General features: G+C 42.4%; 2 protein-coding genes and 1 long non-coding RNA gene across 17 annotated transcripts in view; 2 read left to right on the top strand and 1 right to left on the bottom strand.

Annotated features, from left to right (window-relative positions):
- abi1a (abl-interactor 1a) overlaps nt 1-2444 on the bottom strand; it is a 51167-nt gene extending 48723 nt beyond the window's left edge. For all 6 annotated transcript variants that reach the window (XM_053636948.1, XM_053636964.1, XM_053636974.1 and 3 more), the window contains exon 1: nt 2310-2444. In XM_053636948.1, coding sequence (XP_053492923.1) covers nt 2310-2426 — 117 coding nt within the window. In that variant the 5' untranslated portion in view covers nt 2427-2444. The remainder of the gene's footprint in view (nt 1-2309) is intronic.
- acbd5a (acyl-CoA binding domain containing 5a) overlaps nt 1-17500 on the top strand; it is a 25840-nt gene that overhangs the window by 1858 nt on the left and 6482 nt on the right. For 2 of the 10 annotated variants that reach the window (XM_053636914.1, XM_053636921.1), the window contains exons 2-10: nt 5199-5321; nt 8297-8417; nt 9957-10029; nt 10119-10236; nt 11920-12159; nt 12239-12409; nt 15342-15436; nt 16485-16728; nt 16823-17022. In XM_053636914.1, the coding sequence (XP_053492889.1) occupies nt 5240-5321; nt 8297-8417; nt 9957-10029; nt 10119-10236; nt 11920-12159; nt 12239-12409; nt 15342-15436; nt 16485-16728; nt 16823-17022 (1344 nt within the window). In that variant the 5' untranslated portion in view covers nt 5199-5239. Of the gene's footprint in view, nt 1-2585; nt 2817-3396; nt 4451-5198; nt 5322-8296; nt 8418-9956; nt 10030-10118; nt 10237-11919; nt 12160-12238; nt 12410-15341; nt 15437-16484; nt 16729-16822; nt 17023-17500 lie in introns of those variants that run through there. The other 8 variants (XM_053636883.1, XM_053636874.1, XM_053636866.1 and 5 more) reach the window with 8 other exon arrangements.
- LOC128615147 (uncharacterized) lies at nt 13268-14308 on the top strand. Its single transcript, XR_008387151.1, has 2 exons — nt 13268-13591; nt 14177-14308. It is a non-coding gene; the product is annotated as an uncharacterized LOC128615147 (long non-coding RNA).

Here is a 17500-nt window from a genome sequence, read left to right as displayed (position 1 = left end):
TCAGAAGGAGTGTAAAGATAAATAACGAAAGAAGAAGTGGCACGAATGTGGCAACAAGTCAGCGTCAGCAAGAACCACACTGTTTTTCCACATGAATGAAACACAAAGGCGGTGACTGATGGGCAGATCTGCCTTCTTTACACCAACCTCTCAGCTCTGTGTGTGTGCGTGTGCGCGTGTGTGTGTTCAGCTCAGGTTTTTTCCTCTGATCCCCCCCATGAGGACCTGATGAACCTGATTTGAAACGCCTCAGAACATCATTTATTTATTCTACACTTGTGTAACTCTTAAATTGTGTAACTCTTATTATTATTATTATTGCCTCATATCACTCAGCCTTAAAACAACAAATACAGTTATTATTATTATTATTATTGCCTCATATCACTCAGCCTTAAAACAACAACAAATACAGTTATTATTATTATTATTATTATTATTATAGCCTCATATCACTCAGCCTTAAAACAACAACAACAACAACAAATACAGTTATTATTATTATTATTATTGCCTCATATCACTCAGCCTTAAAACAACAACAAATACAGTTATTATTATTATTATTATTATTATTATAGCCTCATATCACTCAGCCTTAAAACAACAACAAATACAGTTATTATTATTATTATTATTATTATTATAGCCTCATATCACTCAGCCTTAAAACAACAACAACAACAACAAATACAGTTATTATTATTATTATTATTATTATTATTATTATTATTGTTGTTGTTGTTGTTGTTTATGGCAGGGTGACGTGAGGACACATCAATAATCATTATAAATTAAGTTCCATGACCCTTTCCTGAGAAATTATAATCGATCATTTATACAATAAGCGTAATAAATTTAAATAATAAACAGACTGAATAAAAGTAGCGGATGTCGTGTTACAGTTCTGTACTTACTCTTAAAAAACGTGAAATATCGAACCTTTTAATACTTTTCCCATCACATTCAGAGGTAAATATCTGCTTGGTTAATTAAAACCTACTCATTATATTTAAGAGTGCACTCATAAAGGTTCCAATTAGAACCATCAGCCAGGTGCCGAAGGAGAACCTTTTTTAAAGTGGCTCAAAGAACCTTTTACTCTCAAGTAAAAGGAACAACGGTCAAGAACAAATGGTTCTTCACGGCAGCAGAGCCACAAGGAACCGTGTTAGCTTAAGTTCTCGCTTTAAAAAAAAAAACACCCAAGACCTCAGTTAGTGCTTTAAGGAACCGAAGTACGGTTCTTATGTGCGGCGTCAGGAGAACCTTCTCACAAATCCAGTCCCAGAAAGAACCACAAAGGGTTCACTTTCACACCTTGAAGAACCAAGACACTGCTCCGAAGAACCTCTAACGAACCGTCGAGAATCTCCGAAGAGCCGTATCGCTCAACTCGAGAATCGTATACGATGAAGAATGCTTCATGAAGAAGAAGAAGAAGAAGAAGGTTCTCTGAAGAACCACTGAAGAAGCGTTATTTTTAAGAGTGTAGTAGTAGTAGTAGTAGGAGTGGTGGTGTTATTTTTTGTGACGTAAAAGCCAGGAAACTCTGATTTAAAAATATTAAATAATAAATCTGATCGAACATAATGTTAGAGGTTGATTGAGTAGCTAACATCTGCTAACATCTGCATCCATTGCACTGGGGCGGGCCGCTCTAGTGAAACAAACTCGAATGAAATGACGTTATTTCACCGATTTGTGTCTGAAAGTAAACAAACAAACAAACACAATTGAGAATTTGGAGCTTACTGATCAAAAAACCTCGAAGACGAATATTAGGAAGAAGTTTTGGCACCCCTAAAACTTTAAACAAGAGGGAGGGGGGGGACAACTAAACTGATATTTATTTATATTCATATACTGTAAGTTGTTGTTGTTTTTAAGGACGAAGAGCAACATTTGTCTGAATCAGATCCAAAACATTGCGATGGTTTTTACAAGATTTGGCACGACACACCCTCGGCACAATCCAAACACATGTACAAAAGGGAAAAGAAAAGAATAATGAATCATAATTATAATTATCCTAATAATAAAAGAATGATTAAAAGGCTGGACAGACGCGATGAGAACCCGGAGTGTGTGTGTGTGCGTGTGTGTGTGTGTGTAATGAGATTCGAGGTGAAAATGAAAAGTGCTGCTTATTGACTTCACAGCCATTATTTCCTGTCCCTGTTTCTCCAGATCCCGACAATAGAGCACACACACACACACACACACACACACACACACACACACACACACACGTTTTCTTTCTGTCTGTGTTTACAGTTGTTCAGAATTCGAGATCATTCCGCGGTTACCTGGACATAGTTGTTCTCGCAGTAATCCGCGACCCTGCTCAGGTTCTGGTAACTCTCCAACAGAGCGCTCTTCCCGGCAGGAATCTCTTCCTCTAACAACATCTGCAGCTCTGCCATCTTACATGTCTCCGCATACTAACTCCGGCTCTTCCCTTTGACTGAAGCCACACACACACGTACACACATATACACACACACACACACACACACACACACACACAAGCCCGAGCCCTGATACACACACACGCGCACACACACGGAGGAAAGAAAGAAAGAGGCGAGAAGAAAGAGGAGAAAAGCTCCCTCATCTGGCGCTCGGGATTCCTGCTACTGATTTCTAAACACGCATACTAGCGTACTAAGGAGTACGCATGACTATATCTACCGCACTGTTTCTGACATACTGTGTAGTAGGTTAGTATACAAGTTTTGGACGGGATGTTGCCATGGCGTCGTGTAGTAACACCCGGAAGTAAATCGCCTAAATTACTTTGAGGATATTTTAAGGTGTTTTAAATTATTATTATTATTATTATTTTTATTATTATTATTATTATTATTATGTTTTTTACACATGTATTAGTTTCTTTGTTATATAGTTTGATGTTGACGGATTCCTGCTAGCAGCGAATTCTAAACACACATACTACCGTAATAATTAGTATACAAGACAATATCTGGGTGAGTCCCAATTCGCGTACTTGTGCACTATTCTATGCCGTTTTGCAGTATTAATAATGTACAAGTTTGGTCGTTGCCATGGCGTGCAGAGACACCCGGAAGTAAATAGCTTGAATTATTTTAGGAATTTTATTTATTTATATATATATATTTTACATATCGTTATAGAAATATTTTAAGGTTGTTTGACGTTAACTTATAAGTCTTTATTTATTATTTATTTAACTTAAACATGTGTATTGCTTATATACATATATATATATATATATATATATATATATAAACTAGTATACAGCACCATAACTGGCGTACTATTTCTGACATACTATGTAGTATGGTAGTATACAAGTCTGGACGTTGCCATGGCGCGCAGTGACATCCGGAAGTAAATCGCCTAAATCATTTTTTTGTTGTTGTTGTTTGTTTGTTTGTTTTAAAAATATTTGAGGGTGTTTTTTGCGTGGACGTCTGCTTATGCGTAACTTTTTTCTTTTTTTGTAATTATTGGTTGTAGTAATTATTTCCAGTGTAGAAACTACACGTTCTATAAACACTCCCTTACTAGAAAACAGTTTATTTTTATTCCACATAGTGTTTCTTAAATATATTCACTATTTCCGCAAGAATAGAAACAAAAGTTCTGGCAGGAATAAAATCATTACAAATAAGCGTGTGTTAAGCTGTTAGGAAGGTAGGAGAATACAGCCAGAATGCCCGGATGTGAGGGCGGAATCTGATTTGTCCACACGAAGAATAGTTAACGTAGCTCAAGAAAACGGTTGTACACCTTCACATTTTTTTGGTGTTTAAATACAAATACATACAATAAATACAAATAAAAATTAGGTTTTTTTTAATCCAGCCATTCAAATGTGTGAATTTAGTAACGATAGACGGCAACCATTTATTTATAATGTTTATATTTTTATAAATTACTTTAATAAAACAACAACCAAGTTGTCTCAAGTATAAAAATGATTTCAGTAACCTTTGCATACCTGATATCATACGAGTGTATCACAAATCAAATGTGAATATTTGTCGAATAAACACGTTTAAAGCCCACAGAAAGGGACGCTGGGAAATGTAGTTTAACTACATATCTTTTAATCCGGTCGCAGGATTAATTATCTACTTCCGCGTGTGACGCAGCCAAATTTTAGCGCCCGTTAAACATCATAAAATATTATTATACAATAAAAATCATTAATGAATGTTTGTGTACGATATGAAATACTTGAATGTTTTGTAGGGCAGGGAGTGAAGCCGATGTACAGACTACACTTCCTGTGTGGCTGTTTAGCATTGTGGTATTTGTAGTTCTTTAAACACCCCTTAGTCTGTTTGTGTCCATAAAAAGGACTACAATTCCCAGCTGTGTTATGTAGCTGTCATTAGGGGTTTCGTCTCCAGTTCAGGTTTCCGAAGTCGCCTTCTTCATCGCAGGTGCTAAACAAATGGTAAGGGATTGAGTTGTTGTTGTTGTTATTGTGGTTTTATTTATTTAATATTTATTACAAAAGCACAGTTTTGGTGCGTTGTTTATGCTTATTTAGAAGGTTGAGTGAGATAGTATATGACATGTCGCCATGTTTGATGTGCCGAGGACATTAGGTAGATGTTTGGAAACCTTGTTTTTGTTATGTGCCTGTTGTAAGAACGCTTATAACCGTGTAAATAACTGAGATAAATAATAATAAACTGCACAGGTACAGGTATTGTGATGAACAACTGGGTTTGCATGTGTCCTGACATCTTTTTGAAACTTGAAGAAACCTCAGCTATTCTCCTGTTTCTGTCTCCCCCCCCCCCCCCGTGTCTCTCTCTCCCTCTCCCCCGCCCCTGTCTCTGTGTCTCTCTCTCTTTCTGTCTCTCTCTCTTTCTGTCTCTCTCTCTTTGTCTCTCTCTCTTTCTGTCTCTCTCTCTGTCTGTCTCTCTCTCTTTCTCTGTCCCCCTTTCTGTTTCTGTCTCCCCCCCCCCCGTGTCTCTCTCTCCCTCTTCCCCGCCCCTGTCTCTGTGTCTCTCTCTCTTTCTGTCTCTCTCTCTTTCTGTCTCTCTCTCTGTCTGTCTCTCTCTCTTTCTCTGTCCCCCTTTCTGTGTTTGTCCCCCCACCTCTCTCTCTCTCTGTGTCTCTCTCTCTTTCTCTCTCCCCCTTTCTGTGTCCCCCCCCCCCATCTCTCTCTCTCTCTCCTCTCTCTCCCTCCCCAGGTTTAATTTGACAGTCTGTTTATTTTTGATAAGAGCCGTCCATGATGGAGGATGAAAGCAGATCCATCCACGAGCAAAGGTTTGCCGCTGCGGTCAAAGTGATCCAGAGTTTACCTTCAAACGGTGAGTCAGGCGCTCGGTCAGGTGGACACCTGCGTTATACCTGCGTTAAAGGTGCTGATTTGGGCTCTATAAGATATCAGTATTATTACTATAATGATAAGTTATAAGCACGAAAGTGCCTTGGCTTTCACCAGTGTTTATCGCCATAGTAACTTGCGCTCCACGGCTGACCTGCTCCGGGGCAGGTTATGTTCTGGGTACGAGAACTTGGCATAGGTCCAGCGTAGACGGGATCTCCTTTAATACGGTTTAAAACGCATCTCGGGGAAATTCCTCAAGAAATCTGTCGAGAAAATACCAAGAATACATTTCTGGAAATCCTAAGCGAATAGTAAATGATTTAGATTTATTTACGATTTTTGATCACAGCATAATTCCCATAGTTCCATTTGTTTTATTCCAGAGTTTTGATGACGAAGAAGTTTTGATGATAGAAGCTAAGTCTGAAAATTTTGCAGGACATTCTGCTAAAAAAGTGTTAATTTCCCCCGTGTATAGAGACTGCTGGGGACACGCTGTACTATACATCAGGTGATCAGATTGGAAAATATTTCTGCTCCATCGTTTACTGATACTCGGCATCGGATCGCTACGGCCATTTAATGATTAATATCGTCTCGTAGCAGCTTTGTTTACGTCGGGAAAAGCAAGGGGAGATTAAAGCCGAAGCACAGCGTAAGCGCCAACGTTAAGCACAGTAAGCGAGGAGTTGCTACAACAGTGAAAGAAGGCTTGAATAATAGCATGATGAAGATGAAAATAAGTAAATGTATGAAATTGCTTCAGAATAAAGTGACGTGCTGGTTGTAAGCTCAGGTCTTTAATGTAGGCTTTTGTAATTGAATCCGAGCCTCTTAAAAATTCATGAATGGAAGTGGCGTTTTGACATTAAGGTAGAGTAAGAAAACGGCACATGACTGGTTATAGAACCTGAAACTTGGGAAAGTGTGTGTGAGATACTGAATAACTCCACATGGTTCGAGGCGTGCAGTTTGTCCAGTGCTGAACTGGTAGCAGCGTTCGTCTCGTCGCTCTAGTGCTTGGCTGATCATCCACATCTGTGTTAAGGTGTAAGCGTGTAAAGCGTACATTGTTTTGGCCGAGATATATACAGATTGATATTTAACAGAAGGACGTGCTAACGCTCAACACGGCTAAGCTACACATTACAGAAATAGAAGTGCAGGATGATTTGTGGAAAACAAATACTTTTTATTTTGACTTTATTTTATACCAGTTTGGCGTTTCTCACTCTGAGCTCGCAGAGCAAGCAAAGAAGATCTGTATAGATGCAGGTAGAGATCACGTACGGTTTACAGAACCATCACGAGAAACATGAACGAGTTCTGTGTGGGTGGTGGTGTTTTTTTTATTTATCGAAACAGTATGTAGCTCCGCCCACACAATCTCGATTGGTTGAAAAGCAGACTAGCCTTGCCGGTACGTCTGATAACGGCACATCGTGTTCACCAATTCTGTGTTATTCCACTGGATGGATGGATGGATGGATGGATGGATGGACCAGTGGTTGCTTGGCAACAGCAATGAGATAAATTGCGTACTTCAAGCTGTGTTGAGTCATTAACCATCAAAATGAGAAAAATCATCATTTACACGAATTCAGTCAGAGTCCGGAGAAGAGTTGTTGTTATTATTATTATTATTATTATTATTATTATTATTATTATTAAAATATTGGTCGCCTAAGCGTTAACTGTGACTGCTGAGTTAGATAAAACTCAGGATCAGGGATGGACAAACTACAGAAAATCAGCGTGATGATTGTATTAATAATAATTGTAAAGTAATGCCGTGTTCAGTGAATCTAATCTCCTTCATGCTGGTTCTACTAGATATGATAACTGTACAGCCATAACATTGGGAAACCTTGGGTCCTGGGATTCACGTGGATGTTACTTTGACACGCATCACCTACCTAACCTGCTGCAGACCGAGTACACCCCTTCATGGCAACGGTATTTTCTAACGGTAGTGGCCTCTTTCAGCAGGATCATGCTCCTTGACACACTGCAGAAACTGTTCAGGAACGGTTTGAGGAACATGAGAAAGAGTTCAAGGTGTTGACTCGGCCTCCGAATTCCCCAGATCTCGATCCCGTCGAGCGTCTGTGGGATGTTCTGGACAACCAAGTCCGATCCATTGAGGCTCCACCTCGCAACTTGCAGGACTTAAAGGATCTGCTGCTAACGTCTTAGTGCCAGATACCACAGCACACCTTCAGAGGTCTTGTGGAGGCCATGCCTCGGTGGGTCAGAGCTGTTTTGGCGGCACAAGGAGGAGCTACATAATATTAGGCAGGTGGTTTTAATGTCATGGCTGACTGGTGTATTAGCTGACATGTTGAGCATCCGGATCACAGAGCTTACAGACTAGCTGATAGTTTACAAGCTCAATACTTTGTTGCATAGCAACAAGCCCGTTGTAGCAGAAATGTAGGAGAAAAGTAATAGCGCCTTGTGAATAGAGTCCGTGCGCGTCTGTGGTAGCCGATACTCTGCAGTGGCTGAGCTGCATTACTGGAAGCATTTTGTCTTCTGAGCTTTGCCTCTTTTTGTGGAGTTCTGTGGGCGTGGCTAAATCTAAATCAGCTGTGCCATGGTCATTTACGAACACGTGAGTATGAAGAAAATCAGCAACGCTTTTGTGAATCCGGTGGGATTTATTTATTTATTTATTTATTTATTTATTTATTTATTTATTTATTTATTGCCTACGAAAACATTTCAGCTTTTCAACTTTTATTACAGGGCCGACGTAACGAATGACGCTTAAATGTTCGTGCTTGACGTTTTCCTTACCTTATCAACTGTTGTGTGAAAGCAATAGAGCACACGTGTCCGTGCGCTATGGCGAATAACATCGCGGCGAGCAAGATCGCAGCAGTCGTGTTATTCTCGACGACACAAGATCAGCTGGAATAATTTGAACTAACGATGCACCCTCTGACATCGCAGGTTCCTTTCAGCCGTCCAACGAAATGATGCTGAAATTCTACAGCTACTACAAGCAGGCGACTCAGGGGCCGTGCAACATCCCCCGCCCGGGGTTCTGGGATCCCGTCGGCAAAGTCAAATGGTACATCACACATCACACTATCTCCATCTCCTTGGCTTGTAGCACTTTGGGGTTTTTATTTCTTTCTATTATTGATCAGTAGATCTTTGCTTTACTGTACGTTATAAAGTGAGCGTTAGATTACACTTATCTGTGGATTTCACCTTCGACCTACTGGCCATAATCCGCATTCTTGTACGGTTGAAAGATCGTTTAGTGACAGCTGTTTTCCGACAGTCGTTTTTACGCAGATTATATAGGGCGTTTTGTAACCTGCTGTCATGAAGCCGTATATCGCATTCATGCTTTAATATATATATAATCTAATATAAATATGTTCTGTAACCTGGCATTACAAATATGCCATGTACAGTATGTATGCTTTAGAAGGTGTTTTGCATGCAACGTATTGATAAAATTTGTACAGGTTTATACCAGGCAGGCTGTTATCCAGTAACTATAGTGAATTATAACATTAGTGTTTATAATGTACTTTTGAACAGGTGTTATAATGTTCTTTTTATACCCAAATCACATTACTGACCTGTCTCCAATTAACCTCCAAGCTGTTTCTCTTTTAGTAACACTTACTGTTCCAGCCTTTTGTCGCCCCGTCCCAACTTTTTTGAGACGTGTTGCGTTATATTTTTTTTTTCCTTCCTTAAAACGGTACATTTCCTCAGTTAAACATTGGATACGCTTTCCTACGTCCTATTGCGAATAACATACGGGTAACATTTAAAAACGTCCCGTCGGCATCGTTCCCTCTCTGTTTTGTCGCTCTTCCGGGGCGGCGTCTGAAAGTCGGAGCTCCTCCGCTCGGCCACCGGCGTCGGGCGAGAAGGTGATGGACGGACACACCATCCAATGAGTAGTCTTCAGAATGTCTAAAAGACTTTTCACAGGAAAAAATACCTGCCCGTGTACGTAACGCTGACGTTCTGACCTCATGCTTAATAAAGTGTTGTGGGTGTAAATATGAGCATTTGTACAGATGTACGGCAGACATTGCAAGGTACTATATGTGCTATATCTTTACATTTATGGCATTTTGGCAGACGCCCTTATCCAGAGTGATTTAGGTTTATCTCATTTATACAATTGAGCAGTTGAGGATTAAGAGCCTTGCCCAAGGGCCCAACGGTGGCAGCTTGGTAGTGCTGGGGTTTTGAACTCACGATCTTCTGATCAGTAGCCAAACGTCTTAAGCACTGAGCTACCACTGCCCCATTATTCTCTGCCCCATATATTACACAAATGCATTTATAACGCTTTATAAATACAGGGGATATGGGACATGACGGAGGAATTGTTTTGGCAGATGTTTCTGCGCTAGCCGTGTGAGTGACCTTTATCATCACGCCAAAGTCCATGCACACTGGTTAGTTTACTTACACTGGCTGCCTGCTGTTTTAAAAACACGAAGATCTGAGCGTCCTTGAAAAAATAGCTCACAGACCGACGGTAACCCGAGCAGGAATCAAGCGTGCGGAAAAATCGAGAGTTGCCCAATACTACAGGAGAAAGTATTTACTTCCTGTGTGTGTGTGTGTGTTGTAGGGATGCATGGAACGCACTTGGAGACATGCCAAAGGAAGAGGCCATGACGGCGTACGTGGATGACCTCAAGCTGGTAATGATGTCTGTCTGTTCGTTTTTAATGATGGTTATTAGGTTTTCATGACATTTAAATGCCTGAGACGTTTTTTTTTTAATGTTCAGATTCTTGAAAGCATGCCCATGACTGAGCAGGTGGAACAGCTGCTGCAGGTTCTCGGGCCGTTCTACGAGCTCGTAGACGAGAAGAAGAAGATCAACCATGTTTCAGACCTGACTGCAGGTTAGACTCGTAACGAGATCCTCATGAACACTGTGCACAGTCTCAGCAAATGAGTGAAGGAGGCGTGGCCTCTGTGCCTGTCTCTAACCTATCAGTCCCACTGAATGTGCCTGTGAGTCCCACTTAAAGCTTCTGGACATGGTAGGCCCAATTTAGGAGGCGTGGCCTATGAGATAGTCAGTCCCAGTGAAGGAGGCGTGGCCTTTGTATCTGTCAGTCCCAGTGAAGGAGGCGTGACCTGTGTGTCAGTCCCAGTGAAGGAGTCGTGACCTGTGTCTGTCAGTCCCAGTGAAGGAGGCGTGGCCTTTGTATCTGTCAGTCCCAGTGAAGGAGGTGTGGCCTTTGTATTTGTCAGTCTCAGTGAAGAGGCGTGACCTTTGTGTCTGTCAGTCCCAGTGAAGGAGGCGTGGCCTTTGTGTCTGTCAGTCCCAGTGAAGGAGGCGTGGCCTTTGTGTCTGTCAGTCCCAGTGAAGGAGGCGTGGCCTTTGTGTCTGTCAGTCCCAGTGAAGGAGGCGTGGCCTTTGTGTCTGTCAGTCCCAGTGAAGGAGGCGTGGCCTTTGTGTCTGTCAGTCCCAGTGAAGGAGGCGTGGCCTTTGTGTCTGTCAGTCCCAGTGAAGGAGGCGTGGCCTTTGTGTCTGTCAGTCCCAGTGAAGGAGGCGTGGCCTTTGTGTCTGTCAGTCCCAGTGAAGGAGGCGTGGCCTTTGTGTCTGTCAGTCCCAGTGAAGGAGGCGTGGCCTTTGTGTCTGTCAGTCCCAGTGAAGGAGGCGTAGCCTTTGTGTCTGTCAGTCCCAGTGAAGGAGGCGTGGCCTTTGTGTCTGTCAGTCCCAGTGAAGGAGGCATGGCATCTGTACTGGTTAGTCTCATGTAAAGAGACCTCTATGTCTGTTAGTCCCACTGAAGGAGGCGTGGCCCAAGTTCCTCTAAGTTGCAGTGAAGGAGGCGTGGTCTCTGACCTGTACTTCTCGCTGATAGAAGCTTGGCCTCAAGGCCTGTTGGTTCCACTGTAGAAGGTGTGGTCTTTGTGCCTGTTTGTACCAGTGAAGGAGGCGTGGCTGGCTTGCGCTACAGAGAATCACATCATCACACTTCGGCTGCTTTAAATGCACCTCTTCTACATACAAAGACACCACGACACTCCAAGCATCATGTCGGAAAAAGAAATAAACATCTGTCTACTTCAAGAAATCAGATCATTATCAAGTTTTAAACTACAACAGACTACACTGATCCATGACTCCCTGATATCATTTTATACCCTCCACCTGAGTTACACTGTAGCAGTGACCGTCTGTACCAGCCTGTTAACATTACATTTTTTATTACTCTTGATTAACTTTATTCTTTTTGTATGCTAACATGCTTAATGTATGTTTGGTTCGGTGCTCAGCCCAGTTGGAAAAGTTTGCTAGACAGCTGGAAGGCAAGTGTGTATTAAACGTGATCCTCCTGTGACCCTCCCCTCACAGTAATGAACGTAGTGTAATGTCATGTTTAGGTTGTAGTGATGATTCCTAAATCCCGACTCCACATGTAGCTGCTTTGTTTTTCTTGCTGTTTAGATTAGTTCATGTGTTCGTCCCAGTGGCATAACATTTAGTCTCGATTTTACCCAAGTTCATAAACGGTCTGTGTTTGAGAATCGGTGACGTAACACTCCGAGTCGATGCTGTCGGTGATCTCTAGGCCTCGGCAGCGTGATGTCGGCGCCGTCGAAGAGCGTCACGAAAAGCATCATCAGAAGCATGGAAATGAACGGCACCTTGGACGGCCACGGTCCTAACAAAGCAGAAGCCCCGGAGATCAACGCAAACGAGATTAAGGAGCAGGAGGACGGAGGTGAGGATGATGATGACGACGATGATGATGATGACAGTGGAGATGACGAGAATGAAGAGGTAGAAGAGAGCGAGCAGCTGAAAAAAGGTAATTAACCACGAGTGAAATACAATTAGGAGTGATTTTTGTTTTTACATTTTAAAACACGGGTTTGTGCTCGTTTCAGCCTCCGCCGTGAAGAAAAAGACCTCGGCTGGAAAAGGACTTCAGAATGGCGGTATAGGGCATAACGTGTCTCCCGTGACCAACGCCACACACTGCTCCAAATCCGCTCTGAATGGACAAGACACAGAGGAGAACGACGGAGAGATCCAACACGTTAACGGCCACACTACAGGTGACGCTACAGGAAGTGTTCATAATCAAGTATTCGTGATATCCTTAGTGATTTTAGTGTTTTAAAGAAGTCAGCGCTCTGATGTCACAGGAGGACATTGTTAGCACCGGGGGCGGGGCTGTTACAGGAAAATAATCAATACCACCCTTTACGTCATAGAAGCTATAAACAGTCGGCGCTTCACTTTCTTTTAAACTGCAAAACGCAGCGGCGTCAAGTTACAGCCTTGTCTCCGACACTGGAGACTCCTTCTTTAAATGCTAAATAAACATCTGCTTATAGAAAACCTCCCCATAGCAACAATTACACATTTTCCTTCCTATTTTAGATCTTTATTTATTTATTTTTATAAGCTCTTAATAGGTAGAATCCCAATGACGGCCATTATTAGACGTGGTTAAAACATAACTACTGAAATCGTTAAAATATCAAACTAGGCTAGGTTAGTTTGGTGTCGTTAGCCAATGGGAGGCACAACTAAGCTATTACTGTATGGGTTTAGCTGCTACAGTGCCAAGTACGTTATCTGTCCTCGTGCTTTGAACTCATATAGACATTTACACACACACACACACACAATCAGAAAGGATGTGTTAATGTCCTACACACTTTTTGTGTTATTACTATTTCAACACATGTTGTGTTAAATTATCCAATGAATGTGTTTTTAAAAAAAAAAATAACCAACACAACACGTGTTAAATTATTGTCCGATCACGTCGCGGACTGCGCTGCCGACGTCATCATCCGACTCTGAACTCGCCTCAAAGTCAACGTCCGTTGCTTTGACCTTTTGATTGTGACAGCGGGGGCGGAGTCCTGAGGCGAGGAAACGAAATGACCACAGGTAAGTTAGCGTTCATCACTGTTTAGCGTTAACGCTGCCGAAAACGCCTGGCCGGGTGTGTGATGTTTAGGCAGGGAAGTCTCGAAAATGTACTCGTTGTAAAACAGTAACTCGGCGAGTGATCATTAACTTGACCTATCGCAGGACTTCAACAGTAAATATCATGTATTGCTTCCTCAGTGTTGGCGTTACACTACTAGTATCCTGTGTTTATGTCGGCTGTGAGATATGGACTGAAGTTATTCTATAATTCTCTGTGGCTGCGTCTTATCTGAGGCCCCGAGTTAGGCTTAGCTAGCTGGATGCTGTCACGCTAACCTAGACACTCACCTGAGGTAATAACATTACTTTAGCATGCAGCTCACGGTAACGTTAGACTTTCCCATTACCGTTTTGAAAGTTAACGATAATGTAGCATTACAGCTGTTCACCATGATGTAATAGAGAGAACGGGTTAATGTTAGGAAGTGTTTTGGACAAGGCAAGCTGTAGTAATTAGCATTAGGAGGATGGGATAGAGTGGTGTTTCCTCACGTATTCGGTGAATGTTAATGCGGGTAACAGGTACGGACAGTCAGTGGCTACTTAGCGGAACTTAGCTAGCTCCGTAATGTCGACGGCAAAAGTTCTTCACAAGGTTAACGTGACGGAAAGAGGGGATGGCGTTGTAATGGTAGGTTGTAATGCTGTCCACTATCTCTGTAATGTTGGTTTAATTAATCGGCTTGTGCAAAGAAAAATAGCGGTGAGGTGCTAAAGGCTGGAAGATAAATATTCGCAAGTCAGCTAGATTCTCCATTGCGTTCAGTAGGAAATTACACAAATTGGGATTCTGTAACGCAATTCCTCAGATAAAACCCAGACATTTGTTCATATTTTGTAGCGAACAACGAACCAACACTCTTTCTGCTCTTTTACAGCTTTTCAGATGGAAGGGAGCAAGACTCCTCTCTTCCCAGGGGGCCGGGAGATTTATAAGAAGACGCGTCGACTCCAATTCTTCCGTCTGTCGAATGTCTGAATGAATTTTAATAAACGTCACCGGAATTTCATGCGATTGTTTGTTTATTTTGTGAGCATCTTAGTAGAATTTTAGGCACACAGACAAATTGCATTTTAGGATAAATTGTAGGGGGAAAAGTATAAACACCACAACCATCTGTGTTATTTTTGTGTGGAAATGTTTAACGCACAGCACGTGTTAAACGTACTAACACGCTGATCGTTCCCAACTAGACACGCAGAACATGATGGGTAATTTTTAACACATCTGTTTTAAGAGTGCAGCTTGTTTTCCTCAGCGTGAGAGGATGTTAGTGTTTCAGTTTCAACCCCTTCACTGGTTTTATATATATATATACACACACACACACACACACGAGTGTACCTCCTGCCATCATTTACACATTTGAATGACGAAGGAATATGAAGCAATGCGATAACATGAAACTAAAAATATCACATTGCACAAACGTTCAGTTTAAAGTCGATTAATCGTGCAGCTTTACTATACTGACGTCTCGGCGGCCAAAGTTCTCCACAGTCGGGTAAACGCCGATTTCAGAACCGTCACGTCCGTAACGATGGGTTTTCCTCATTAATGCGAAAATTAAAATATAATCGATATTTGATGTTCTATGGAGAAGCCCAAGCCTTCTCCGTCCGGTTTGTATCGACACAGGTGTGTGCATTTTATTTCACAGAATTCCTACACAGTATGTTGCCTCCCAAAATATTAAAAGATGGTTCAGTATACTGATGCTAAATAAACACATTCTCTGAGAATTTCAGGTTTTGACTGTAAATGTCACGTCCATAACGATGGAATTGCTCATATATCAGTACGTTAATCCACGTAACTGTATATATATTGTTATGTAAGCCATGTATTGTGTCCAGGTGAGGTGTTTGAGCAAAAATAATACTATAGTACAAGCAGGCAGATTAGATCTTGTTCTTACAAAGGAACTGTGTGTATAGATTTCGCTTCATTTGCGATTTTAAAGGCTCCAGCTTTCTAGTACACTGATGACACTGTTGTGGATGAAGGAAAGCATGGACGTAATTTGAATGTGATTTCCCTAGATGATAATGAAGACGTGCGCGGCGCTCATCACGTGGCCTCGGACTCGGACAGCGAGGTGTACTGCGACTCCGTGGACCAGTTTGGCATGGAGGAGGTGAGACCGAGCTCTCGAGGCCGAAACCCGACTCGCTCCAGCCTCGCTTTCGTTTCCGTGGATCATCCGATCGATCGCGACGTGTTCTGAGAGCAAGGACACCGTTATGCGTTATTCATAATTCATGCAACGTGTCGTGGTGTTATTATTAAACAGAAAAGTGTAAACTCCTCTGTCCCGAAACCCCCCCCCCCCCCCCCCCCCCCCCGTGGCGGAAGTTCGAGCTTTACTCCTTCCGTAACCGTTATATAATCATCTCTGCGGAGAAAACGTCACCATGTCTCTCTAACGAACGAGCGCATGAATATAACCTTGTGATTTTTTTTTTTAGAGCTGTACTACTGTCAGAGCTGCTCTTATAGAAAACGAATCAACACCATCCGACCAATCACGATCCAGAATCCAAGCCGAGCCGTGGTATAATATCGATTTAAAACGGGGCTAGTCTTGACATCGTGTGTCATTTATCATCCGTCAAGCCGCGTGTGAACGTTTTTGTCGGCCAAACCCAAAAAAAAAAAAAAAAAAAAGACCCCTAGATTTACTAGTCTACTAACCCCTAAAGTTGTTTTCGTACTCGTGTGTGCATCTTGATGAACGCCAATCGGCTGTAAACCTCCAAGCACGTTCACGGCACAGCCGATTTACATTTAGCCACGCCCACACAACTCCATAGAAGGCAAAGCTCACCGAGACAAAATGGCGACTAAATGGCGAAGGAGCGCCTCTTAAATACGGAGTGTGCTAAATCTTCCAGTAATGCAGCTCAGCCACTGCAGCCACACACGACGGTGTAATCCGTTAACAAGTAAGGGAAGATTTTAGATGCCAAACAACATAATCTGTACACATTCACCACAAATAATGGTAATGGTGCGTAATCTCAAGTAATTAACCGAACTAACGGAGCACATTTCAGACACTGAACATGTCCTGACTGATCCGATGTACTTGGAGTAAAGAGAACGTATTTCACTTTTTGAGAAAGTAGGATTGCTATTATTAGTATTATTATTATTATTATTATGATGATGATGATGTATGCCAGATGTTGTTTATGCGTGTGCAGCAGAGCGGTGATTCTCACATTTCCTCTCTGGAGGAAAGCTGCAGCACTCGGTGTTCTCAGGAGGAGCCGCAGTCGACCCACAGAGAGTCTGCGATCCTGCTGAGAGGACCGGATGGCGTTCAGCACGGAGGAGAAGACGGGAAGACGAGTGGTGGAGGAGGAGTGCAGAGAAACAGTCTGAGCATGGGCAGACCCGGGAGCTCTCTGACCAGGAGAGGACGAGGTACAGCCTGACTGTAGAGCAGTAGCTTTAACCTGCAAGTAGACTTGTTGTTTTTTTGTTTTGTTTTTTTAAATTAGTCTCCCCTCTACCTCAGGGTCCAGGTCTTCAGGCTCGGGGTCAGGGGTCACAGGGTCGTTACAGGGTGCAGGAGGTGACGGGGAGCGCTGGGGGTCCGACGGAGCCGGAGGCAGCGATCTGAACGAGCAGATCGTCACGGCTTTAACGCGGCTTCAAGAGGACATGCAGAGCGTCCTCGAGAGACTGCACACACTCGAGGCTCTTACTGCCTCACAGGTGAGAGGTCGACTGCTTTTACAATTAGGTGCAGGATTCAATTTTTCATTATTATTAGGATTAGATTAATTTTACGTTATTAGGATTTTTTTTAAGTATTAGGTTTATGTTATTAGGATTAGGGGTACGCTATCAGGACTAGGGGTACGTTATCAGGATTAGGGATACGCTATCGGGATTAGGGTTATGCTATCAGGATTAGGGGTATGTTATCAGGATTAGGGGTATGCTATCAGGATTAGGGGTATGCCATCAGGATTAGGGTTATGCTATCAGGATTAGGGGTATGTTATCAGGATTAGGGGTATGCTATCAGGATTAGGGGTATGCCATCAGGATTAGGGTTATACTATCAGGATTAGGGGTATGTTATCAGGATTAGGGTTATGCTATCAGGATTAGGGCTACGTTATCAGAATTAGGGGTATGTTATCAGGATTAGGGTTACGCTATCAGGATTAGGGTTACGCTATCAGGA

The sequence above is a fragment of the Ictalurus furcatus genome, chromosome 1, assembly GCF_023375685.1.
Source record: "Ictalurus furcatus strain D&B chromosome 1, Billie_1.0, whole genome shotgun sequence".
In the NCBI taxonomy this organism is placed as follows: Eukaryota; Metazoa; Chordata; class Actinopteri; order Siluriformes; family Ictaluridae; genus Ictalurus; species Ictalurus furcatus.
This window is presented reverse-complemented; position numbering and strand designations above follow the sequence as displayed.